The sequence below is a fragment of the Neopsephotus bourkii genome, unplaced genomic scaffold, assembly GCF_033783945.1.
Source record: "Neopsephotus bourkii isolate Nb327-2 ecotype Australia unplaced genomic scaffold, CSIRO-AGI_Nbou_v1 NB_1663, whole genome shotgun sequence".
Classification (NCBI taxonomy): domain Eukaryota; kingdom Metazoa; phylum Chordata; class Aves; order Psittaciformes; family Psittacidae; genus Neopsephotus; species Neopsephotus bourkii.
In genome coordinates this window covers 1,677,493-1,704,361 of record NW_026902137.1, presented here as the reverse complement: position 1 = coordinate 1,704,361, position 26,869 = coordinate 1,677,493, and the positions used below count along the sequence as shown (strand labels likewise).

Below are 26,869 nucleotides of genomic sequence, written 5' to 3'. Positions count from 1 at the left end.
ATCTTGCAGCAGTGGTCTCCATCCAGACATGTGCTGAAGTACTGCCTGGGCATTTGGAGGAGTTTGCTGATCCCTTCTACAGCTATGCTGAGCAATTGGTGGCCCATCTTGAGCTCCAGAATTGGACTGTGCGTGTTTCCTTCCAGGAAGATGAAAATATCAGTGTTGGGTGTCTTAAGTGTTTGTTAACACCTGGAAACTACTGAGTGTTTTTCTAACTCTTCTGCTTATAGAGTTGTGCAATGAATATATTTGTTGTGATGCTCTCCAGCTTTTCAGCCCCCAGTGCAAGTGTTTGTGGTTTTAACCTAGTACATGGGGAGGTAGGGTAGGGGTTTATGATGCTGGTGGCAGCTAATTTCTTAGTAGATATTCCCCTGTATAAGCTCCTGCCCTTCCCCTCTGCCTCTTCATATTTGCTCCCCTTTGTCTCACCTCTGTTGTCTTCTTGTATAATAAACTCTAATTGAGACTTTTTTGTTCTTTTCTCCACAAGACTCTGTACTAAACCTGTGCCCTGTGCTTCCTGCTGAACAGTGCTGCATCAGGCTTGACTCTGGTGTCTGAAGGCTTGGTTAACACCTCTCCCAGGAGTATGGGTGATGGTACTCCTACCACTCTGCAGGTGCCTTGGGGAGCAATATTATCATCTTTTGGGCATATTGTGTCTGCACAGCCTGGCCCGCAGCACCGCTTATCTTTTCCTGAAGGTCTGAGGAGTCAAGGAGAGGGCAGAAGCTTACACAGGAATCTGGGAAAGTTGGCAAGAACATAGCAAAGACCCTGAGGCTCCTCATGAGTGAATGGGAGGCTCTGCTGCTTAGGCAGCTGTGCTGTGCTTGTGAAGTATCTGTCTCTCCTCTGCCTGCAAAAGGAGAGTCACTCGCTGGTGCTGGGGGCTGCCTGGCCTCCTGCGCTGTGATGGGGCAGTTGCATATTAATATCTATATTGATTCTTCCCAGACACCTCTGGTGAGCTTTTTATAACTGCTGCCCTTTCTTCAGGTGTTTAGGGCTGTCCTGTGCATCCTCCATGTGTTCTTCCTGAAGTTGCTGAACATGTTAAGGGAGTACTTGTTTTGCTTACAGTCATTCAACCTGCCTAACAGCTTGCTCTGCTCATTTGTGGGACAGAAGAGATGTTTTGGCCTCTTAATTCCAGTGGGAATGCAGAGCAGGAGCTCACGCTAGCATGATTCCCCCTTCTGCTGTTACATTTCAGTGGCTGCTCCAGCTAGGATGTGCTGGGAGCCGACAGGGAGTTAGGACAAATTGCAGTGGATGTTCTTGAGGGATATGGGGCACACTAGTGTAAACAATTTCCCGCATGCAAGTGCAGGAACCAGGAATATTGACTGTCCTGTTCATATCTTGTGCAGGTATGTTCATGTAGGAGGACCCCACAACATGTTGCTGAGACTGGATCCTGGTGGTGGTGGTGTGCTGCCGCAGCTCTTCCAGGAGGTAAGAGCTCCTTCATACGTACTTAGGAAGCAAGGAGTCTTGCACATGCAAAGCCTTCATTAATGAGTACCTGACTGACAGAGAGTGAGCTGGGCTTCTTCATTCCTTGTCCCACCTCCAGCCTTCTGGGCTGCTCCACATCCTGTTAAAGCCAGGTATCATATTAGGATATTCTCATCCCACATCCCTCTCTTCACGCCCTCTTCCTCTGGTGACTAGACCCATTGATGTTACAATGCCCATTCTACTTCTGTATGTTTCCTTTGGAAGGAAAGAAGGAAGAGGTGTCAAAGTGGTTTTTTACATGTTCAGTACAGGGCAGCAGCTTAGGCAAGAGGCACGCTGTGGTCCTTCTCATGACATCTCTGAAGCAGCACCCTGAGCAGCTCAGAGCTGGACCTCAAAAGTGGCACTAGGGTGAGTCCATGGCCACATGTTGGCTTCCCTACATGACCTGTGTGGAAGGAAGAGCAGCAACTGGAAAGAACCGACATGCTGGGCACACCAATGAGCAGGGAGCTAGCGGTGGAGGTAGGGTTGTCTACTTTCCCTCTGCCAACACTGGCAGTTAGATCGTGTGGCCTGTAGCTGGCAACTGGTATCCAATGCCCCCCTTCAGCTGAGCGAGTGCAAAGCCCTCTCCTGATTTGGAAGTCTTAAACCATAACAAATTCGTATGCTGCTGCTGTGTTGAGAAGGATGATTCTGTAATGCTGTGGTCAGGAACCTTGAACAAAAATCTGAGAGACTTGACTGCACTGTTCTGTCTCGGAGTCCAGTGCTGACACAGACCTCTGGACAGTAACTAAAATTTGGACTTTTCTCCTCTAGCTGCACTGGCTGTTTATATCTGGCCAGTGAGTTCTGCACAGTGGAACACTGATATACAGATGCCTTCCAGAAATGCCTGTGAAATAAGAGTGTTTGAGCACCACAATGTTTTGTGGTGGAAGATGTGGATTTCAGTCTGCAATAAAGAGCAGGGGGAAGCAAATCTGGCTTCTCGTATTCCCAGGTGAGTGCTGTCAAAGAAATGTTCTATCATGAAGCAAGTTAGCACACTCCCTTCCCTTTCTGCTTGAAGAGGAAGCAGCAGGTACATTTATCTAAAGGCTAGGCAACGTGTTTGTGTTTGAGCTTTAAGAACATCTGTAGTGGGACAGAAGAATGAAGCATTGCCTAATGCTTGGATCCTGACAGAGCTATATCTCAGCTATACTCAGCCAGAGTATAGCAGCCTGGGGACATTGCCTTGAAAATGGGATTTGGTGTGTGTCTTTAGCCAGAGGGAATTTTCCCCTTGTGTTTCTCTGATGATTGCAGAAGGTGTGCAGGCAACACTTTCCAGATAAGATCCTTGCTTTTAGCTGGCAAAAACTGGCTGATGTGATTCCCACATCCTGTGGTGGCCAATCAGCCTGTGGAGTGCCAATTACAGACATTTATCTCTTTCCCAGACAGCAGGGGCAGGATACCTCTCATCTAATTTTAGATGTCTGCATGGTAAACCTCTGTCACTGAATGTCAGCCTTAGTGTTCCTACTCGGTGGAGGAGATCAGCACATTTCATCTGACCTGTTTCAGATGTCTGCTGCAGGGTGAGGTAATAACTGACTCCCCAGAAATCATTGCCTCTCCCCACCACCAACTGGAGAAGCCCAGCCTGACAAGCTGGGCTGGAGATGTTTACATCCTATGTGCTTTCATATGCTGAAGTCCATGAGAAATTACTGCAGGGAGAGTAGATCATTACCAAATACCAGCTGATGACAGTGGTAATCCCTTTACTTTATAGAATCAGCAGCACTTGTTCATCTGGCAGAAAACACATTTGGTGACTGTTTTAACATTCACATTCTTTTCAGTGGTGTAGGAAGGCAAAAAGTAGGGTGATGTCACCCTTCTTTTATGTTATCACCAAGGTGATGTTATCACCCTGGCAAAGCAGCTCCAGAAAAAGACCCATCATGTTATAGTTGCTTCTATTTGTTTTTTCCCCAAACTTCCTCCCATTGTGTTTGGCTGTTCACATCCCACTTTAAGTTAATGTTATTCTTTAGTTTCGTCCCATATCTGTTGTCACTGCTGGCTTTGTGCCTGACTGCTGCATTGCAGCAGAGTTCTTACATCTTCTGGCAAAAACTTGTATTCTTGCAGTTTGCACAGTCCTGGTAAGAGTTTGTTCTGACTTCATGGATCTAAAGGCTAGACAGATATCTAAACTAATCATCCCACTCCAGTTCATGGATAGTGATAATCCCTTGGGGACATGATTCATCCCAGTTGACTCGAAACTTGGTGTCTGAATGTGCTGGTTCACACAACGCAGGCTGTCTCTGCATTGACTGCAGCCCAGTCTGAGAGCAGACATTTAGCTTTTAGATGACTTAATTTAGGCTGTATGAATTTAATTCACAGGGGTTTTGTAACTTGTAGATAAAAGGCTGGCTGATTAGATCAACTATCCAGCCAGTTCTTCATTCTCTGGTTAGCCTCTATGGAGTTTAGTAGCTCGAGGTTAAGTGAGCTGTTTGGGGTAGGAGAGGTCCACACATTAGTCTGGGGACTCTAATGTGCCTCTTGTGCACAGGTTTTCATGTGCTGTATTCTGTTCTGGGTAGTGTGTTCCTAGCACAGCATTTTAAATCCTATATTAACATCTGCCTGTATTGTTTCTCAGAATAGCTTCATGATGCTTTTGGGAAGGTGAAGTTAACCATTCCCAGAATACACAGCATGTGGAAAGCATCATAATTCTCATAGCATCAGGTTCCTAAGTTTGAATGCTTCTTTCTTGAAGGATTTCCACAGAGATGCTAGAAAACCACATGAGCTATTGCTCTTGTCACCTGGGGTATCTAACAACATGAGCTTCACTTACTGTGATCCTGTGATATGAAAAAATATGTTGTTTTGGCTTCTCTGCCAGGTGCCAAGCAGAGCTTGGGCTAAGAAATGCTGAGGAGTGTTAGCTATGGCTTAGGGATGAGTAAGTTTCTTGGCCAAGTCTGATTACCCACTTGGGATATTTGTATTTCATTATAACTGACACTGAGAATCATGTTTGATTTGGAACAAATTTCAAGCAGGAACAAGTTTCAGCATCTGCATTTCCACTGTGAGCACAATGAGGGACAAAACAGGTTAGAGCCTGCTTGGCCAAGGGTGGGGACCTCTCAGTAGGGAAGGGGAGGGCAGCACATGAATCAGTTACAAGGAAAGGGAAGGAGTAGGTTGAGGAGCTGAACTTCCTCCCTTGCAAAAGGGATACTCTAAGTACCAAGTGTAAGGTGTGTGTCTGAGGAAGCCAAGGACTGAGCTGGGGAAAGCCAGCTCCTCCCACAGAGTGGGAGGCTGTACCTGGTAATTAACTCCCAAGCAGAGGAGCGGAGCTCATGCTGAGTCCTGAAGGAACCTGTTGGGAGGAGCTCAGGAGTGCAAGAGGGCCCGAAAGGACATGGAACCAGACAGGGGACTATTCCAGCTGGAGAGGCACTTCCTAGCAGCAACTGCTCCAGTCATGTTCAACTATCTAGCAGTAGAGGTGAGACCACAGTTCCACCGCAGCTATGGGGGGCAGCAAGGGGTGTCTGGGCCACTGAAGACCCGCCTGGAGCAGCTGAAGAAGCCATGGTGGAGGGAACCCACCCCACTGGTGCTCCAGCACAGTGAAACAGCCAGGCTTGCTATAGATGCTTTTCTTGAGCAGGGGGAACGTGGCTACCTGAATGCCATCACTGAGGAACAGGAGCTGCCTTTTCTTTCCACACTGGACATGGAATATATGAGCCATCAGAGAAATCAAAGCTTTCCAGATCCCAATGCAGTGAAAGACAAAGATGCTGACCCTGGTGATGTGGACAATGGAGACAGGTCCTCCCTCAACTCTGAACTAACATCTGGCACCTACTTTCCACTGATGTCTGATGTGCACCCTCCAGAGCTGGAGCTGGGCTGGCCAGGGATGCCCTTCCTCACAGTTTCTGGCCAGACTCAAGCCACTGTGATTTTCCAAAGAAACAAAGCCAACAGCATTAAGGATTTGCTCAGGTCTCTGATCAGCCGGGCACGGACGGTATGTATAGAGCTGTGTCCCTTGAGTGGGGTCTTGTGTCACAGCACCCATTTCCTGGTGGCTGGTCCCACAGCTGTACACCCCATGCTCCAAGCTGTTGCTGCTCTCTAGATGCCTGACATGATGTGACTACATTTTTCCTAGCAGATCTGTAACTGTTCCTGCTCCTTTCCTTTCTTGTAATTTTTTTATGCCTGGAATTTCATGCCGTACAGGCAGTGCCCTTTAAGGTACCTTGCACTGTATTTGTGGGCATGCAGAGCATGGTATCCAAGCCTGGAATGAATGAGTGTCAGGGTGTGCAGCATTAATGCTTAGCTGTCCTTAGCTGGCAAATGTGTACCAGCCAGCCCTTCTGCCCTCTGCCAAGGAGCTGGCATAGCCAGGGTTTTTCCTGACCCCTGGACAAGCAGGATAAGAGGATACCACAGGTGAGTTGTTGTGAGAGATCATAGGACCTGAGTTAATTTGTGGGACTGAAAGCCTGTGGTTTGAAGTAGAATACATCATCATATCTTCTAGACTTGATGTCTGTGCTCCTCTCTGAGGATGAGTAAGATCAGCCCGTTTTACCCCATTGCACAATTTCTGCTGGGTAGAGATTGCCAACCCTTGGATGCAATAAAAACTGGACAATTACAATATTTACCTACCAAGCACAATCGTGGGGTGAATTTACTCACTAAATTATGCTCCTTCTTTTTTCCTTTTACTTTGCCACTATACTCTGTACTAAAGCAGCATCTCAGAAAATTGTCTTTCGGACACATTTTCAGCTTTTATTGTCTTTGTCTTCTTGATGTTTCTTTTCATCTGTCCCATGTTAGTTTTCTTTTGTAGTATTTCATTTCAATAGCATGACGATACTGAGTAAGCTTTCAGTGCAAAGTTCACTTTTAACCAGTCAGCTTCTAGCCGATTTCTCTTATCAGTCCTGTAGCTTCTTATTTAGCTTTACAGTCACTCCTTACATTCATTGCTGCCTAGTGCAGAAAGAGGGAGATAAAGAATTGTTAAGCCTGGAGTTCAGGTGTGTCAAGAGCACAAGCAGTTTCCAGGCAGGCTGACCCAAAATGCTGTCGTCTTCTCTTCCATCACCATCTGCAGAGTTGAGCAAAGTTACACTGTCCCCAGCGAGTAAATGTGGGGCCATGCAGCAGCTCAAGTTGCTGTGCAGCATCGTAACATCATCAAAACCACAGAGCATTGAAATTTGGGTGTGAGATGAGGTAAAGGGGGATATCTTTTTTTGTTTGTCCCAAAGACTGTTTTGCCATGTAAGCAACTGCTCCATTGTAAGCAGCGATTTCTTAAAGCCTGAACTTCCATTGCACCTTATAGGCAAATACAGGAAGTTTTCTCCAGGAAGTAAGTGACAAAAATCTCTGTTTGTTCTTGCAGGCAGCTGAATTATGATACTTTAAATGATCTGGAAAGTCCTGTGACACTTACTGCATCCTTTTCAGCAATGAGGATTAAGACATAGTCATGGCAGAATGCACAAAGTAAATGGCTACTAAGACATGTCCCCTTGTCACTTAGCACGTGCCCCGGATCTCTGACAGTATTGTGATCCTTTAAACCACATGAAAAACATCTTGCTGCTTTCTCAGTCCACAGGAACTTCTCTATTGCTGCAGGGAGGTTGCCCAGGCAGTAGGTGCCTTAAAAGTATGTTTTGAGTTTTGCCTTTTTTTGCTTGGCTTGAAAAAGCACTAACAGCCCTTTGTGTTCAAGTTGGAGATTTTCACAGTGTTTTTCACTGTTGCATTATGTGTGAGAATGAGTTTTCACCCATCTTACTGGTTTATTACTGGTGTTTTACTGGTTTCTAGGTTACCAGCTCTGGCCAGTGCTTCCCATGATTAAGTTTATGATTGACAGCAGTTCCAGGTCATTCACAAGCCCAGTTACACATCTTTAAGTAGTTACTGAGTCATTTTGCCCATCAGACCATCCAAAAGGACGTTACCTATATGTCCTTTAATGACAAAAGTGCAACCAGAGGTTAAAACATCTTTTGCTTGAAGTTCCAGTAGCAGCTGTGCAGAGAACTCCTTGCTTTTTTGCTTTCCAACGTCAAGTATTTTCTCCACTAAACTTTTATGCTCTTGTTATATATCCCTCCGTTAGAACGTTTCTCCTGTGTGCTTACAGCTGACACGGAAGGGGGATATGGTGCTGGTGGGATGTAGGGAAGAAGTTGAGATCCCGGAATGTTTTACCTGGCTCCTGTAAACAGGAAGGTGTGCGTGTGTAAATGCTTGCTGTTTTCTCCTGTACAGTCATAGAGAACATCATCAGCTGACATATTTTGCAATACATATTTGTACTGACAAATCAGCAAAAAGGGCATTTGTTTTATTGGTGCCTTTTGCTGGTGCAATTTGTCTTTCTGCTTTGCTGTATTTAACCAGCTCTCTTTGAAGATGCATTTTGAGATTTGAGCTTTTCTCTTTGCAGACATTAAGAAGATGTAGCGCGGCCACACCTTAGCCTTCATTTGATAATACTATTACAATTTTAGTTTAGTTGCATGAGTTCCAGTCTGGTTCAAACTGTCCATGCTGCTTCTTTCACCCCTCTTGTACAACTCTGACACTGGCTGCACATCTCCATTTACATGCAGTGTTAGAAGGGTCCCTTTTGGCCCCCCAGAGAAGCAATGTATTGTTTCAAATGGCAATGCTAAAGTAATGACAAGCCACACTGCTATTGGCAAATACCAGTAAAACCAGCTGTGCTGGTTAGAAACCAGACAGGTGGCAGCCCCAGTGGGGTGCTGTAAGTGCTGTAATTCCCAAGGTGGTGACTGCAGTAATTGCTGAATTGTGAGTTTCCAGAAGTGGATTTAGAAATGCCATGGTTTAACCCTACAATGGCGAGGTGCGAATCTTCCAGAGCCTGTGGGGCAGCAGTGTCTTTGCCATGTCCTGACCCTCCATGGCTGTGCCGTGGGCTTGGAGGTCATGATTAGCATGGAGAGGAAGGAACTGGGATGCTCTGAGCCTTGCAGGTCCCACCACTGAAACTGAGGGGCTTGAGGCACTGGACATAAGTTGCTTAGATTTGTAAGGCCAGATTGACTTAAATGCCCAAGTCTTTTACATGTGAGACACAAGGTGACAGGAGCCTGAATTGTAGGTGGTATTTAGGTACCTCCTTCCACTGCTTTCCAAAGTTGTTGGAAATGATCTTCAAGGCTTTACACCTCGCTTTTATGACAGTATGTTATTAGGAGGCTTCATGGAGTAGACTTCCAAATTCTCCTTGCCCCAAAACTTCTTGGCTTGGGGGTTGAGCTGATGTGACTATAAAAACAGCCTGCTTTGTTTACCGAGAGGATGTGGTGATCTGAGTGGTCCTTATGCTTGTCTTGTTTAGAATGAGCAGCCCCATCATGGGTGTCAGCATCTCCACCATGTGAGGCTGAAGCAGGACGCAACCTCCCCTTTCTCCCTGCTGCAAACTGCAGTGCTCATGGGCTTGCCAGCCCACTTGCCTGGTGTTGGCTGTGGGTGCTTGCCAGCACCACCATGGGCAGCTCTACCCAAATCCCTCCTTGAGGAGGCCATGAATAGAGTGCAGCCTGCTGCCGAGTGAAGCCCTGCTCTGGCACACACGGGTCTATCTGCAGGGCTCCACCCAGCTTGCACAAGCTGGCGTCCTGCTGCCTGGGCGCGCGCTGATGCTGGAGCCACGCGGCTCCAGGAGGTGCAGATCTGCCTGCACCCAGCCCAGGGCACTGGGTGCCACCAGTGACTGTGCCACATGCTACCATGCACACCTACCGCCTACTCAGCCCTGTCCCTCACACAGCGTGTGCTGTAGACTGGCAGTGCTGGACTGGGGTAAGGAACAGCACTGAACCCTGCCAAAGCATCTGAGCACTGGCAGAGAAAAGCAGGGTGGTGTGGACCTTCTGTCTCTATTAGGTACAAGCAGTGCCTTGAGCACTGAGGACGAAGGAGCATCTTGACTCCATTATACTGACTTCCCAAGGCAAGTTTAAATTGTCTCCAGGCCAAGCCTGCCTCAGACCTAAGCCTGAGATGAACTGAAATATTGTGAGGCAAGCGTGGCCGAGAGGGACTTGCCCGAGGCCTTACACAAGGTTTGGGCTATAGTTTTTTCTTGGTGCTTCATCAAAGCACTACATCTTGGTGGCCCTTCAAAGTCATTTGGCTAAATTGCCTTTGGTCTTTGGTGGAAAGCCAGTGTGGAAAGATGTGGTGAAGTTCTGTTCTGCTTTCTGTTAGCTGTCAGCAGTACCTAATGCTGATAGCCCAGCAGCAACATTAATTTGGGAAGTTGGAGATACTTCTCAGTGCTTTTAGAGTTCTCCCAGAGCTGACACTCCTGTCCTTGCCAGATGGATGCATTTCAGGAGGGGAGAAGAGTTTGCGAGAGCCTCGTAAGACGTCCGGCAAGGAAACAGTAAGAGCTACATAAGAGGTGCCCTTTGGAGTCAGGCTCTGAAGCATGTGTCTCCCAGGGCCAGGGTGAGATGGTGGAGATGTGGTTTTGACCTGGACAGTAGGAGTGATTTTTAGTTCTTGATGACAGCTTTTGTCCCATGTGGATGCCTGGGATCACACCAGCCTCCAGGAAGGTTCTTGCCTCAACTCTCCTGCAGTGGGATGGGGCTGGAGATCTGCAAGATGCTGAGGACTAGTGACAGTGTGTAAGGCATCATTACAGAGATTGTCTCTGGGGACAAACTGGATAGAGCCAAGAAACCTTGTCCATCTGCAGAAAGGATAAGTCCCAAAGGGAGCAGGAAGCAACCTGTTGGCATGGCTGCCCTCCTCTGCCGTGGCTTGGTGCAGAGTCTCTCTATGTGTGTGCAGGCAGAGCAGGGCTGAGAGAAGCCAGCTTGCCAAGCGAGAGACTGGGCAGGAGAGCAAGGTGATCCCAATGGGGCCCTGCTCTGCCCATGGCAGTTGTCTCCTCTCAGCACTTAGGCTGTGGTTATGAGTCTGAAAAGAGGCAGTTCATTAATGAAAACAGAGTAGGAAAGCCATTGGGCAGTGGGTGATCTGGGGCCAGCATGCCGGTCTGGAGCAGAGACGTGAGCTTGTCCCCACACCCAAGGACAGAGACACTTGGAGTTCCTCTACTCTTCTGAAACTATTCCAGGTCAGACCCATTCACACATAAAAGTCAGCCTCACTGCTGTCCTCTGCAGTAGCTCTTTGAAGAGGAGCAGCTGAGCAGAAGTGGCAGAGGAAAGCTCATCTTACATGGCCTGTTCCATAGGGTGATTTGATCTATGGAGAATTGCATTCATGGCTGTGCTCTAACACAGGCAGAGGAAGTGTTTGAAAACAGGATTCCTACCTCCTCATGGGGTATGCGGTGAGCAGCAGAACAAACTCTGTCATGCATTTTGTGCTCCAGGTGCAGTGTAGGGCATGATCATTGAGTAGCAGGGCAAAAAGGCCATTGGATCTTCACTCCAAAACTGGGTGCTTTTTACACCATCTTTATTTGGGCATCCTCTATGAAACTCAAAACCAGTTATGTACACAACTTGCAAGTACTGAACAGTTACCTTATTAACTACCAAGCTATGGAAAAGACTGCGACTGAAGTACTTTGTCAGTAGTTCCATTACTTTTCGGCTTTTGAAATGCAGCTGACCTGTTGGTAAATCTTTCACTACTTTACCTTTCTCAGTCCCCCAGTGTGTTGCCTTTTTCCATGAGTTCTCAGTGTTAATTGTTAGTGGTTCAAGGTCTAAGTCACTGGATGGCTCTGCAAGTAACCTCAGGTGAAGTATGCCAGGTCTGGCAAATTGTCCAGCTCAGAAAGTGCCCTTCTGCCTGTGCCTTCCTTCTCCAAGATGTCCCCTGATTCCTGTCACTAATAGTAATGGCCAACATCTTTGAAGAAGGCCATGGCTTCCTTCAGTCTCATTCTTTAAAGGACTGGCACTTCTCTTTGATTTTTTTTCTTTCTTTTCAAAACCCCTCCCTTGGAGACCTTTTCTGGCAAATCTTCAGTTTCTGTGTTCTTTTAAATAACATTAGTGTTATTGTTTCTTCCTGCCGTTGAGTTTCATAACTATAGCTTGCATCCTGGGCTGTGTTAGTAGGAGTGCTGCCAGCGGGAGAGGGAAGGGATCTTTCCCACATGCATGATTCTACAGTTTTGTCTGTTTGCCCCTAGGACATAATCTTGGAACATGGACATGCACATACTTGATCAAAATACCTTCTCCCTTACCTGGCAGTGTGTCCTTCTTGAAGAAATACTTCTTTATGTGAATATGGTAGTCATCTGTGGAGTCACTCATACTGACTGAATAATGATTTTGGTCCGTCTCAGCTCTTCCATTCCTATGCTGTATTTCTGTGCTTAAGGCCATACATGCTTGTTGCATCAATGATACTCAGTCTGTGCACAGGCATTACCCTTTCAGCTATTTCTTTCTGTGAATGACAGATGAGACAAGAGGTAGCTGCATGAGGAATGTCTTCATAGTTATTAAGTGATTTTATCTGCCATGGTGGGGTGAGGGCTGTTAAACACAAAGATCCAGAAGCAGTCTCCAGTCATGTGGCCACAGATGCTCAGTAACTCGAGAGGTTCAAATACTTAATTCATAATTTAAAGCACAGTTCACTTGGGCATGAGATTTCAACAGCCTTTTACCTCTTTTCCCCTGGCTAGGTGATAGCAATTGTGATGGATCTGTTTACAGACATGGAAATACTGTGTGACCTGCTGGAGGCCTCAAGCAGACGGCATGTCCCTGTTTACCTGATCCTGGATGAAGAGTACTTGAAGCATTTTGTAGAAATGTGCAATAAGATGGCTCTTACTCAGGACAACTTCCCAGTAAGTTCTCATTTATCATACCCAGTGTGTGACTAAGTCTTGGAATCAATAAGACCCAGGTACCTTTCCTCAGCTGAAAAAAATCATGTTTTTAAAAACCTCATGTTAAGATGTGCTTTTAGGCTTTGCGTTTAGGCTCATGGGTTCATGAAGGATTTGTGAAGAGCCTGATTCCCCACTCAGTGGGGTGCCCATCATCAGTCATGGGTGGTGCCCAGAGCACACAAACAATAAAAATGAGTGTGTCAGTGCGACAAGCTCTCTTTGGGATCTTGCAGACTCAGAAATGCACCCCAGTGTCTTGCTGCTCCTCATACAGCCTTTCTGGCTACCACCTATCAAGGAAGTTGTTTTTTTGTTGTCACTTGTTAGTCATAGAATCCCAGACTGGTTTGGGTTGGAAGGGATCTGAAAGCTCACCCAGTTCTAACCCCTGCCACAGGCAGGGACACCTTCCACTAGAGCTGCTTGCTCCAAGCCCCTGTGTCCAACCTGGCCTTGAACACTGTCAGGGATGGGGCAGCCACAGCTTCTCTGGGCACCCTGTGCTAGTGCCTCTCCACGAGCTCATCTCGGTCTCCCCTCTGTCAGGTTAAAACCATTCCCCTTTGTCCTGTCTGTAAATGTTGTAAAATATTTTAGTTTTACAACATTCAAAATAGATGCAGACATTTAAAACATTTGTAAAATGTCTTAATTTGCCCTAATTTTTAACCTGTCTGCACAGAGATTAATTTAGAGATGCTTCCTTTTTCCCCCATGTTGGCAATGCTCTTTTCACCAGCCAGTCTCATTTTATCCTGCCTCTTCAAATGGCAGCTGTTAGGAAAAACTGGTTCATGTTGGTGCATGTATTCTTTCATAAACAGCTGCATCACTGAAGTCACCTGGTGGATCCAGAGAAATTCCAGTCTCTCCAAGATTTATTGTATTTGCTTCTCATCCAAGAGCCTGGCTGTTGTTTTTAATTAAAATTAGAGTGAGTTTACATCCATGGAGATGTCTCTTTGTTAGACCTGATGTCATGTCTTGTGCTTGAATGGCTAATGAGCACTTGCCTCCCCCATTGGGTGACTCAGGTCTCATTGTGAAGTGCCTCATAAGCTGATGCATCTCATATATGCTTGATACATACATACATTAACATACATGCTTGATATCCACATCTAAGTGGAATGAGTGTGTTTTATTCCTGGCCCTGACTTGTGACAGGATGTGATGGTAGATCTCCATTTGGAATAATTGGTGGCAATCTGTAGTTTAATGGGGAGTTTGGAGCAATGGCCCCTCCAGCATCTTACTTCTAAGAACATTCTGTGAGCCTGCTGGTGTCAAATCCTGGTGCTGAGCATCATCAAATCCCACAGTGGGAGCATTGTCAGCAGTCACAGCGGGAGACTTCACCGTCTTAACTGGGTTTGTTTTCAAGTGGCCATCTGCTGAACCTAAAACTACTGTCTGAATCAAGTGGGAGTGGTACCTGAGAGTCTGTCTTTCCTGCAAGACTGCCGGATTATCATATTGTTTGGACAATTCAGAGCCTGGATTGCCAAGAGGGCGAAAAGGATGGAATAAATAAGCCAGGTATCAGAAACTCACCCAGCCTTGGAAAGAACAGAGAAGAATAGAGGGAGGGAAGAAATACTGTGATGATAAATATGGATATAAATAATAGGGATTAAAAAAAAAGGATTAAAATCAAAACATAATATATAAGATATATTAAAATATTCATAAACTTTAAAAAAATTAAAGCATAAGAATTCTAATTTTAAAATACTTATACGTATAAAATAAGGATATCTCTTATTTGAAGTGGGTTTAACTACTTTGAGGAGGAGAGGAACGTCCTCCCAGTGAGTCTTCTCACTGGTCTCCCTGGAGTCTTCTCCAGGCTAAACAACTCTACTCTCTCAGCCTTTCCTCACAGGAGCTGTTTCCGGGAAGCCCACCTCCTGCCCACAGGGCCTCTTACGGGAAGAGGGAAGCCATCAGGAATGGAGTCACCTGCCACAGGGTGACTGCCTCCTGCTCCTCACCCCTGAGGCACAACTAGCACACCATGAGCCTCACGTGAGGCCAGACTGGGCGAGCCGGTCCCTGACCATGTACCTGCAGCCTGGGGAGCCCACACATGCTCAGCCTACCCTGGAGGGGGAGAAGGGGACACAGTGATGCCCAGGAGCAGCTCCTGGAGAGGTGGCAGGGAATGGGTCTGCACCCTGCAGGGAACATCTGTAGGCAAATCACAGTTATTCCTGCTTGTCTGTCTGCAGCACTGGCTGTTACAAGCTGCTGTGCCTGGCCCGACTGAAATCTGCTGCATGCTGGAGGGGACACTGTCACCTCCAGCAGGAGCACCCATGGGTAGCAACCACCTCTGCCAAGAGGCAAAACACCCCTATCAGCATGTGCTGCCTGTACCAACTGCCACAGGTCTGTCTTCTGCAGGGCTGATAACAGGCAGGGATGAGCTGCCCACAAAGAGATCTGCTGGGCCAAAGTGGTGACAGTTTGTGACAACCCCCGGTGTGCTGGAGCCACAATGGATGGCAGGGGAACTGGCAGGCCAGCTAGGTGCAGCCTTAAGGATGTCCATTTACATATGAGATGTATTGTTTGGCACTTCATCATAGAGATCAGGCTAGTAACTGTTTCCAGTGACTGTTCTCCTCTTTGCCTTCCCCAGCTGAGGTGCAAATAACTTCTATTATGGGCAAAAAACCTCACATTACAAAAAAGGCTCCTGATAGATACTGAGCCTTATTTCCCATTCTGCACTGGGCAGTTAGTTTTACAGGCAAAAGTCATGTCAGATAAGTTCTCTGCAGTCTTTAATGAGATGAATTTTGATTCACTTGAGTACAGCAGCTGAAAACTCTAATACCATTTTAAAATATATTGATGAAAGGCAGTTCTTAAAACATAGATGTACTGTGCTGTAAATCTTTTATTGAGTGATATTGTGCTGTCACCACATAAAATCAGAACAGTACATTCAGTTGGTTTGTTCATAGCACATAACATGTTCATAGCACGTAACAACTGGGTAGTTCTTATGGGTCAAACATTGGTTTAAATGCAGAGCTATCAGGGTGGTTAGTTGAATATTATCAGTAATCTGGAAGAAACTATACTCTTACATACTTCAGAAATTATCTGTAGGTTCATAGGATTCCCCAAATTGTTTTCAAATCAGCATTTGCACCTACATAGAACTTGTTAATACTTGCTGGTATTTTAATTTTATAGAAGCAGACAGTGTGACAAAATATTTGGTATGCAGAAGCCAAGAAATACAGCCTTGCTGCATTCTGCCTCTGGGAGCAGAGCTTCTGTTTGAGGGACTCCATCAATGATGCATAAGGGAACATTTCAGTTTGGTTCAATACATGTGCCTTGACCAACTCTGCTGTCTTTGGTTTCAGAACATGCGCATAAGATGTCTGAGTGGAGACACGTACTACAGCAAAGCAGGCAAGAAATTTGCAGGCCAGGTTCTGGAGAAGTTTATCCTGATTGATTGTGACCAAGTTCTTGCTGGTACATACAGGTAATTAAGTATAGCGACTACTGTGACAAAGACTGGTGACACTGAGATGTTGATTACCAAAATACTGAATAATGCAACTTTTATTTTCTCCATGGTAATGGTACACTGGTTTTCCTCTTCATTTTCCCTTATAAATGTAAGGTTTCGTTTTGATGCTTTACCTTCTTCTACTCCATCCTTACTTATATCTTACTTACATCTTACATCTTCTACTCTTACCTTGCAGTTTAGCTTTCATATAACATTAACTGCTTGTCTGCCAGCACTGACATCTCTCTCTGTGAGTATTGCTTCATTCCTTAAAGATGTAAAATATGCTCTGCCAGGTCAGATGATGCTCCACCAAGCCTAGATTCTGTCTCCTGCTGATGCTGTTTAGGAAGAGCAGCCCAAACTGCTATGTGTGGTCCATCCCTCTTGTCCTCCCACAGCACATGTAACCATTGCATACATCTCTACTTCCTTCAGTACCTCTTCTGTTCCTCTTGTCTGTGAATTTGTCCTAACTCGTTGTCTGTTCTAAACTAATCTCCTACTAATTTAATGAAGTGCCCTAGTTCTAGAGCCGCAGATTGGTTAAACAGCTGTCCTACATTCAGCTAAGTCATCACTTTCAAAATTTTCCAAGCCTCCATCTTACCCACTCTCATTGTCTTTTTCTTACCTAAAGTGAAGACCTCGGCCTTTTCGGTTCCTCCTCAGCAGCTGCATCCCTCGGCCTTTTAAATTGCCTTTCTCTGCAGCCTCTCTAAGCTCACTATGTCCTTCTTGAGATGCAGAGACCAGAGCTGCATGCAGCCCCCAGGATACAGCTGCACCAGGGCATTACAGAGCATCAAAATAGTGCTCTCTGCTTTGATAGTATCACCCTTGCTGACAGTGGACGACACCCATTGCATTTTTTAGCTACTATTGCACATTGAGGTGATGATTTCAGAGAATTGCTGATGATGATTCTGAGTTCCTTCCTTAGCTGAACCTTCCAAGTTCAGCATCTGTCCTGGTTTTGGCTGGGATAGAGTTAATTTCCTTCCTAGTAGCTGGTGTAGTGCTGTGTTTTGGCTTTAGTCTGAGAATGATGCTGGTAACACACCAGTGTTTTAATTGTTGCTCAGTAGCACACACCCTGATCAAGGACTTTTCAGTCTCGTGCTCTACCAGTGAGGAGTGGCACAAGAAGCCGGAAGGGAGCAGAGACAGGACACCTCACCCAAACTAGCTAAAGGGGTATTCCATACTATAGAACATTACTGCTGCTGCTGCTACTACTACTGCTACTACTACTACTACTACTATTATTATTATTATTATTATTATTAATTTATTTATTTCAATTCTTAAACTGTTCTTAACTCACAAGTTTTAGCTTTATTTTCCAATTCTCTTCCCCATCCCATCACGGGGGAAGGTGAGTGGAGGGAGGAAGTGAGCAGCTGCATGGTACTTAGTTTCTGGCTGGGGTTAAACCATGACAGCATCACACATTTTTCCCTATGGGTACACCACATTTTCCTACACTGAAGTTCAGTTGCCACATATTTGTCCACTTGCTCAGTTCTGTGAGGATTTCCTCTGCTGCACAGTGAGGTGCCGAATGACCTAAAGGAATTGAGATCTTCTGCAAACCCACTCCCCTCCATGCCTGGGCTCACTGACAGAATCAAAACCAGTCCCAGCACCAGTCTCTGGCTCCTCACTGCTGACTGTTACCCATGCTGAAAAATTACTATAAAGCCCTATGTACCCTTTGCATGCTGTGCTTTCACCAGCTCTCGGTCTGTAACATGACCTTTCTTCCATGTCCATGGCAATTTAGTTTCTTAAAACGCTGTGGTGTAGAACCTTGTCAAAGGCGGTTTGAACACCCCAAATCATGTATTTGGCTGATCCGTTTATCCATGTGCTCACTGGCTCTCTCTCCAAACTCCAGCAGGTCTGAGGCAGGGCTTGCCTTTACAGTAGCTCTGTTGACCTTTTCCAGAGGCTGTGCTGCTCCATGCCATCAGTAACCTTGTTCTCACAGCACTCTGTCATGGCCCAGGGTGGAGGTCAGCCTTCCCCAGTCAGCCCTTTTTGATGAATTGCTGCATTTTTACACAATTACCTTTCTTGAAATTGAATATCCACAAGCTGCATTTATTTAGATTGCTCTCTCTCACTAGAATGTTAAAATTGTGTTGTAATCATTATTACAAATGGGCTCTTCCACTTATACATCTGGAACAGAGTCTAATGCATCATTCCAGACCACATCCTGAATAACATCTTTTCTTGTGGTTCAAACAATTTAGGGTAGTTAATTCTGGCAAGTAATGATTTTATTGCTTCCAAAAAGTTTTTCTCCACAGCTCATCCCAGTGAAGCATTAACCTAGTATGCGTCTGAGTGGATGAAATCTCCCTCACTTTTCAGTCTGTAATCTCAGCGTTGTCTGACCAGCACCACTGATCAGAGGGTGGGGAGTACTGTTCTTGTACTATATTTGTATTAGTAGACTCTGAGTTTTCCACCTACAGATCTTCCCCACAGCATTTTCACACTGGTACATACCATGTTATCCTTCACAAACAGTGCAGCTCCCCAGGAGACAGCTCTGATATTTCTGGGAATTTGGTACCCTGGCAATACTTTATTCTCCTTCTACCAGGTCTCCTTGAACACTGTGCTCCCTCTCTCCCTATCTGTTTTCCATCTCCCAGCCAGCACATGCTGGACCCTTGATCTGCCAAAGTCTTCATCAGTGTTATAGCTCTAGCCTGCACCTTCTCCTCTGCTTCTGACTGCATCTCCAAGTGTGAAGTTTTTCACCTTATCAAACGCTGGCAATGAAAAATGGAAGTACCAAGTTGAAACTGGGTGTGTAGAGTCTCTATATAAGCAGTGTGGAGAGCAGTGAAGTGAATTACTGCCTGGAAACATCTGTCCATTTCCAATGACTGCAGGGGGGTGGGGATTAGATAACTGAGACCACCCATTTTTGAATGGCTAAAACGGAACTTGTGACAGCTGGATTGAAGCCTATTCAGTAATTTCTCATGCAGGAGAACTTCCAAACCTTTAAGCATAATGTCTATCTTTTGTGAGACAAATTGACCACAACTGCATGAAGTGGTAAAGATATCCCCACCCACTACACTGCAGCACTGTAGTGTAATAGTGACTTCTGCCTCTTCCTCTGTTCCTGTTCTGGCAGGTTCTGGTCTGCTTCTGCCCTTTAGACTCATGCTAAACATTCGAGTGACCTTTTTTGAACTGCCCATGGGAACCCTGACCTCTTTTCTAAATGTTAATATCTGAGAACTCATCAATATATGGAGACCATCAGGGGTTTTGCCCCCGTTTGAATTTACTGACATTGATTTTTGTCTATTATCTGTCATTTACCCTCCCCATACCATAAGATCCTCTTGCAGCTTCTGATTATCCGGTTTTCTTTTGACCACCCTTGATAATTTTGTCAAGAGCTCTGACATGGACTGTTTCTACCACTTTCCAGGATGTTTCTGAATATGCTGAACAGCAGCAACCCCAGCACAAAACTTGCAGGATTCCAGTGGGTAAATTAAAACTATTTCCAGCATTTGTATCCCATTTTTAGTCAACTGTTACTCCTCACAAAGGCATTCCTTTGTACTCCAGGATCACTTAATTTTTTCTAAGAGTCCTTGCTGAATGGCTGTGTCAAAGTCTCTTTAAAAACTCAAGCATCCAACATCAGGCAGATCACATGAATCTGTGTGCTTGCTGCCTCCTTCAGAGAACTGCGAGAGGCTTTTGAGGCATGGCTTCCTTCCACGAAAACATGCTGAGTCTTCAGCAGTATGATTATAGTTATTTAATGCATCTAATCATTTTCCTCTCCATTTGCTTCTACCAGTTTGTTCAGTATGGAAATACGCCTGGCTGGTTTGTAGTTTTCCAGGAGCTCTTTAAAAGGTTCACATTTACTACTTTCCATTCCTCTGGTACTATGTTCAATTTTAAATTATAGGTTATTCCCTGGTTAATAATTGGAAAATTGCTGACTTCCAGTTTTTGAGGGCTGTTTACTTTAATATTTCCCTTTAATGCAGCTTTTAACTACGGTGACTTTTTGGATGTTTTAAAATAATTTTATTTTGATAGGTACATTTTCTCAGAGCCTCTAATATAGCATCTTCAAACAACCTTCATGCTGCCTCAGGCATTTAACCTTTTTGGTTACTCTTTGAAATCTCCTTTTAATAGTATTCCTCACTTTCTCTTTTAAGTATTAATGTTGTGGATTATTTCAGTCCTGAAAGAATATTGGATATGGGTACGTCATGGTTATTTTTTTGCCAAGTGGCCTTTCCCTTCTGAACTTGTGATGTTATTTCGCCTTTTGCTGGTTTTCTGGTTAGTTTCTTCAAAAAGCAGTCATTTATAGTGTCTAAACTGCAGTTTCTTCAGCTCTTCTAGTAATGGCCCCTATTCAACATGGCTATAACTGAATGTCCCTTCAGTCCTCTGCTTTCTGCCTTAGCCACTTAGCACTTCCTTAGAATGGCATAGTTACCATCAGCACTCTGCTCAGAAAGATCACAGCCCTAATGCTATGCTTTTCCTATTTGGGAGTGGAATTTTAATCCAAGAGGAATATGTTTCATTTGTTTTGATATATATGTTGATATAATTGTGCCATTGCCCCAGCAACATATCCTCCATTTGTCCTTTCTGTATAGTTTCTGCCCTTGCAGTTACACTGTTCCTTGATTTCCTTCTACCCAGTAAGTTTCTGAGATGCCTCCTGTGTCAGAGTCGTCTTTCAGTTCAGGTATTTCACATCTGCCTGTTTCTTTAGCTCATAAATTTTGAGTTGCCTTAGAGGAGATGAAATTTCTCAGCTCTAAATGTAAGATAGTCAAAGTATGGGTGTGTGTCCTGCACTGACAGAGGGAAGGAGCTCATTGTTTGCTGTATTGTACTGAAAGAAACTCAATATTTGGGGTTGAAGCCGACACGGTTCTGAAACTGAGAAATGAGAGGAGAAAGTTGAGGGTTATAAAAGCTCTGCACCCAGCTTCAGTACAGAGGAAGAAAAACTAAATACATAAATGTTTGGCAATGGACAGGTAAAGCAGCATGGGTTTGAAGCTGGAGGAGGCTTGGAATTTCTTTAGATGAGAAGTGCTCATACTCTCAAGTGTCCATGTCCCAAGCAAGAAGAAAGAGTTTTTAAGAGTGAGTTCCAGATCTAACTCAAGTGGTCACCTCAAGAAAGAAATTATAACTAAGCAGAAAGTGAGTGCATAAGGAATGGAAAGCCTAAGTGTATCAGCAAGGAAACCCCAGGCAGGTGTGTGTAGCAATAAAGTGGGCATTGCCAGGAAAAAAGTTACACATAATCTTTAGAGTGCACCAAAGCAAAGAGGAGGAAGTCCTCAGGTGGATAGATGAAAAGTGAATCCAGAAGAAAGAGAGAAGGCATCCAGCTGTAAGGGTGAATAAGAAGTAGGAGATAATTAGATGGGATACCCAAATTAACTGAATATATTGCACTGTTTCTAATCAAAATGAGGAGTGGAAATGATTTCAAGTGCTATGGAAGCAAGCTTAAGCTTGTAAGTAAGCTCTTTAGAGAGCTTACTATAATAAAAGTCAGATTATTGTATTTTTATTCATGAAAAAGGCACTTGAAACTAAAGGTCTAGTAATGAGTGTTATGTATGATCTACATTTAGCAGTGAACAAAAATGATGCACAGAAGTTTGTATTGGCATACAGAAAGAATACCTTTGACAGCCGAAGTGAGAGAACAGCAATGAAAGTGAGCAAGAAAAACTACTGAAAGAATTAAAACCCTTTCTGCTGCAAAGGTTGGAAATAGCTGCAGCAGAGAGGCTGGGTGTGAAGAACTGGAGTCACCTGTACAGCACAGCATAGAAAGGCCACTGCAACCCTGGACCCTACTGTGGCTTTACAGAGGGCTCTGCAGAAGAACTAATCCTGCTGTTGAAGCCACTGCTGAGCCTGGTCTCCAACCGGGATACAGCAGCGTGCTCCTGCTATCGGTGCTAGACCCCAGGCAGAGCCCTGGGGCAGGGGTGCTGCGGCAGGACGGGCAGGGGGAGGTGATGTTGCACCTCCATCTCCTGGCCAAAGGCTGAGCTGCACGAGTTCCTCAGGGTTCCTGCTCCAGGAGTGGCTTGGAAGCAAGGCAGGAGCTTTGGCATAGGGATAGGGTTCCTATCCTTCAGCCATCCTTCCACAGACTCCTGTAATTTGTGCACCAGGGTGATTCAGAACTGGGTATGGGATCTCCTGTGTGCAGCAGTTTGTTATGGGAAAAGTACCACTTTTAGAAACTCACATGAACTTGTAGCATCCACAGTGGCCTGCAGCAAGGAGCTCCACAGCTTGCCTGTGTGTTGCGTTGTGCAGCGAAGTACCTCTTCTTGTCTGTATTGAATCTGTAACCTGTTAAATTCATTCAATGCTTCACTTTTATACGAGGAGAGGTAAAGAATGAACATTCCCTGGTATTTCCACCTTGCCATTCATGGAGGAAAAGACCTTTATCAGTTTGTAATGATGGGAATAGCCACAGCTGGCAAGGTCACATCGTCCTGTCACAGGTACCTGCACTATGGCAAGGAGGAGGGCTGTGCCAGTGAGGAGATTTGGATGACTGCTTCCAGGTCCTGCTGTGGCAGTGGGCAGGCCCCTTTTGGATGAGCATGGGAAACTGGAGCACAGTAATGCCTGGGCTGGGGAAGGAACCATAGGATAATCAGGGACAGTGACAGTCTGAAAGCCAGGGGAGTGTATTGCTGAATCTGAGGGTTCTCTCCTTACAGGGGAAGGGACTATTCGTACGGATGAGAGGATGTGGCTGGGCGTATTTGTCTCACGCGTTTCTGTAGGGAGGCAGTACTTGGGGCAGACGGTGCTGGGAGAAGACAGAAGATGGAAGTTACTTTGTCCAAGGAGTAAGGGGAAACCTGAGCAAGACCTGTTGTTTACCTCCTGCTAAGGTGAGGCCAGAGGCCTTGATGGGTAGCTGTTGTGATGTTCCTGCTGGACCATCTGTGTCTGAGACATGAGACCTCCTCTCCAGAACGAGGAGAACAAACATGACCCCTTGCACAGCTCCATTTCCAGGTTTGCTGGCAGCAGTGGTGCCCGGCTGGGTGAAGAGGGGTGGCTGGCATTATCTAACCAGGGTCCTTTCACAGTCCACAGCAGTGTGAGGGTTGCGCATCTGCCCCTCCAGAGGAGAGGTGCTCAGCCCCTGAGTACATCCGTGGGTTTGAGGAGTTCAAGAGAACACAAGTGTGTGTGTGAGTGGATAGGTGCTGACAAGGGATACATCTAAGCACTGTGAATTGCAGGTGCAGCATGCTTGTGTAGAAGGGTAATAGCTGTAAGCAATGTGGACAGGAACAACCAGTGCTCCTGGAAGCCAGGCAGTGCCCTGGGATAGGCGCCTTTGACAGTGTGAGTACAGGCTGCATGCAATCTCCCCTGTCTGGGCTCTTGGATTTCTTCAAAGAACTCTCACAGCTTGGAGAGAGATAACTTTCCTTTGCAAAAGTCACCTTTCCTATCTTACCATATTTACCTATATAGCCATAAATTGTGTTCTTTAGAAGAGTATCTACTAATTTGTGCTGTGCAGTTATGAGACTTAATGGTCTGGAACATTAAAACAATTATAGCACTTTAGCAACCTTCCACACTTCTGATAACCAATGCACTTTCAAGTGACAGCAGCACATGCTGGTTAGTAGCTGGGCTATTTCATCTTTGCATTCCTTTGGTGCTCTTGGGTTAATGTTAGTTACCTGGTCCTGCCAATTTGTTACTGTCTGCTTTGTTGATGTTTTCTAATCTCTTCTACAGAGATTTCAACATGAGACTGATCCTCCCTTAAGTTCTGTATAAAAGTGGGTTCAGAGCAGGGATAATCCCAAGCTCCTGTACAATAAACACTGGCGTAGAGGAATTGTTTGAGTGCTCCTATTACACATGTGCTAGCCCCACAAAGAACTGAGCATTATTTATTATGCCTTTTGCAATGTGTCACCCAACCTTTTTGAAAGATGGCCTTTCTGGTCTTAATAGCTCTTCTTCTGTCACTTAGCCATCCCAGCTATTTTCTATTTGGTTTTCTGTCATGTCTCTCTGTGAAGGTGTATTCATTTGCTTTGAGGCTCCAGTATGGTACCTCTGGACACTCTTCATGCCATCTGCAAAGGTTCTTCACTCTTTTACTACTTCATTCTTACTTAATTTACCTGGTTTGATATTAAGCAGAAGAGTATTGAGCTTTTCATTTTATGTTGCTCTTTGGGGGGTGTGTATGCTGAGTGTAAGTATACTGCGTTCTTCATAACAACATTATGAACTGTAGCACCTGCATACTATTTAGGAGCAAGCCAAGAGCTGGTTGTCCTACTAAAAGTTACCAAATAGCTGTCTTGTGAAGTAAACATTGATAAGGTCCCAAAACATAATGCCAGTATCTTGTCCTGAAATGACATTTACTTGAGAATGATGTAACCTCCATTACAATTGCTCTCCTGTAGTTTCTGTGATTTCACCCTGCTCTTGTCAAAGTCTGTATCTTGCTTTGGCAGCTGATAATGCAGCCCTACACTGGTACTTTCCTCTGTGAAGGTTCTGTTTTATTTAACACAATTAGTCTGCTAGTCTGGTTTAACTATAGCAAGAATAAAAGAAGCAGCTGGTGACCGGGGTGACCAGGAGCCTGGGGAGCCTACTCTGTAAGAGGAGCTTCCCTATTTGATCTAGGAAAATGAAGATTGGGAGGAGAAATGTGGTTATTATCTGTAGATACGGTGGGGTTGTTTAATTAAGTTACAGTTTTGGCACAAACAACAGGTAGGGTTAAACAGATAAAATATGCAGAGTGGCAATTAGTGAAAGTTCTTCCCCAGCTGGAACAAAACCCAATTTGTCTTAAGGTGGAATATAATAAGCTCCCAGAAAAGACCCCAAGGCATTGTACTGCAAGAGCAGGGACTGGACTTGCTGAGCAAGGGACTTGTGAACTTCTAACACCATGCACCTCTGAACTGGGTGCCATGGAAAAGGTGGAGTCTAGGGAATCTCACAGCAATATGTATGGAAAACATCATCAGCTTTCCTGTCCTGAGGTATTCCTGTGGGGCTCGAGAGACCTCTGCTCCCCTAAATCTCCATTCCTCACCCTCCTGCCTGCATAAGTGGCTCCTTCAACTCCATCACATGTTGCAGATGTTAAGGACATGAGAATATCGCTCCTGCCAAGGTAAGGGTGGAGAGCAGGAGACCAGGCATGCCTTGGTATCCACCTAACAGTCTCCTTGTCCTCTGTGGAAGGAATGGGCGCAGTGCAGTGTGCTAGCCAGATGCTGAGCTAGAAAGTCTGCAATACAGATCGGGCAGAAAGAGCCCTTAAGTGCCCTGTGCTTCGTACCTCATTTTCCCACCACCACGCTATCCTCCAGACAGTTGGAGCTTTCGTTGGCACAGCCTGCTTGGTACAGGCAGCACCCCCTGCCCACAGTTACGTGGTACTGAGTGGGGAATGGGAAACTGTGGATCCTTGCTTATGGGCAGAGAGAGCTGGCAAGAGGGAGCTGGAGAAGAAAAGGCTCAAAATGTGCTGCTCTGCTTTTTAGGCAGGGACCCGTTACTGCTCTGCATCTTTCATGAGGCTAAGGAAAACCAGCTGCTATTTCTTGATTGCTGTTAATGTTTTTATACAGTTCATGACATCAGTGAGCTGAAATTAAATGACCATTTTAGGGTTGTTCTTCAATAATTATGTAATGAGTACATTAATTTATACAAATAATCTCAGACTTGCACACTTCAGGGAACGTTTTAATGATAAAAATGGGGTAGCAATACATCACTCCAGTGTTAAAATCAGTGCTAGGTATCTTGACACTCTCTGAACTTAAGATTACACGTGTTTTTCTTTATTCACAGTTTCACCTGGCTTTGCAGTCAAGTCCACACTGGCCTGGTGACCCACTTCCGGGGTCAGATTGTTGCAGAGTTTGAGAAGGAATTCCGGTACTTGTATGCAGAGTCCAGAGCAGTGACCAGCTTCTGTGTGCCAGATCCCGAAACGTGCCCCTCTTCTCAGAACACCTCAAAAGTTGTGAGCTCCCTTTTAAAACCCCCACAGGTGAATGATGTTGAAGCCACAAGCCCCTCCAGCAGCCTTTCCAATGTAAGCATCAGAAGCATAAAAGTGTCTCCCTTTCTGAAAAACTCCAACTGCAATGTGCAGCTGGAAAAGCAAGATTCGAGCTCAGATTGTGGTAATAACAGGGGGAAGGAAGATGCATTTCTGAAGCCCACTTGCCCTAAGCAGCAGGGAGAACCACCAGATTCACCAAACAGTCCTCCAAATAAATCCACCCCTGCTTTGTATCACAAATCAAATCTCATGACAGCAAGGACATTCCTGCCACCAGAGCTTTCCCCTGCCCTGAGCTCCAATAAACCTTGTTATCAAGGGGACAGTACAGCTAACAGCAGCCACTGTTTCCCACCAACACAGGAGCAGTCCCTCCAGTCCCTTTCAGAGGGTGCCAGTAGCAATGGGACAAGCACGAAGCAGAAAGGGCCTGCTGCTGCCCCCGAGGAACCAACAGCAGAGAACGACAATACATTTTATGGGCTGGAAAGAAGACAGAGTCCTGGACAAGGAAATTTGGACCTGCTCTCCTCATACAACCAGCCAAAACGAGATAAAAAGCCAGGAGTTCCTTGCTATGATAAACTCACTGAGGACATGCTGATGGAAAAGAACAGTGCATATGGGGCCGAGAAAAGAATGACTCTTGGGCACAGTAAGCTGGATCTGATCACCAAGTACAATAAGTTAAAATCAAAACACATACACAGTCGGTTCGAACTCTGACCTGGGTCTTGAGGTGTCCTTTGGTCTTATT

The 26,869-nt window shown here is 45.3% G+C and overlaps 1 protein-coding gene across 1 annotated transcript; it reads left to right on the top strand.

Annotated features, from left to right (window-relative positions):
• Positions 1-3,685: 3,685 nt before the first annotated feature.
• FAM83C (family with sequence similarity 83 member C) lies at positions 3,686-26,860 on the top strand. Its single transcript, XM_061375354.1, has 4 exons — positions 3,686-5,539; positions 12,215-12,382; positions 15,811-15,935; positions 25,896-26,860. Exons 1-4 carry the CDS (start codon positions 4,922-4,924, stop codon positions 26,836-26,838), a joined length of 1,854 nt encoding a protein of 617 aa, XP_061231338.1. The 5' UTR covers positions 3,686-4,921; the 3' UTR covers positions 26,839-26,860.
• The last annotated feature ends 9 nt before the right edge of the window (positions 26,861-26,869 follow it).

Excerpts from the sequence above, each read along its gene's own strand:
- FAM83C (XM_061375354.1), top strand. The coding sequence starts at position 4,922 with ATGGAACCAGACAGGGGACTATTCCAGCTGGAGAGGCACTTCCTAGCA. Across the intron at positions 12,383-15,810 it reads TTACTCAGGACAACTTCCCA|AACATGCGCATAAGATGTCT; the intron begins GTAAGTTCTCAT and ends CTTTGGTTTCAG. Across the intron at positions 15,936-25,895 it reads GTTCTTGCTGGTACATACAG|TTTCACCTGGCTTTGCAGTC; the intron begins GTAATTAAGTAT and ends CTTTATTCACAG.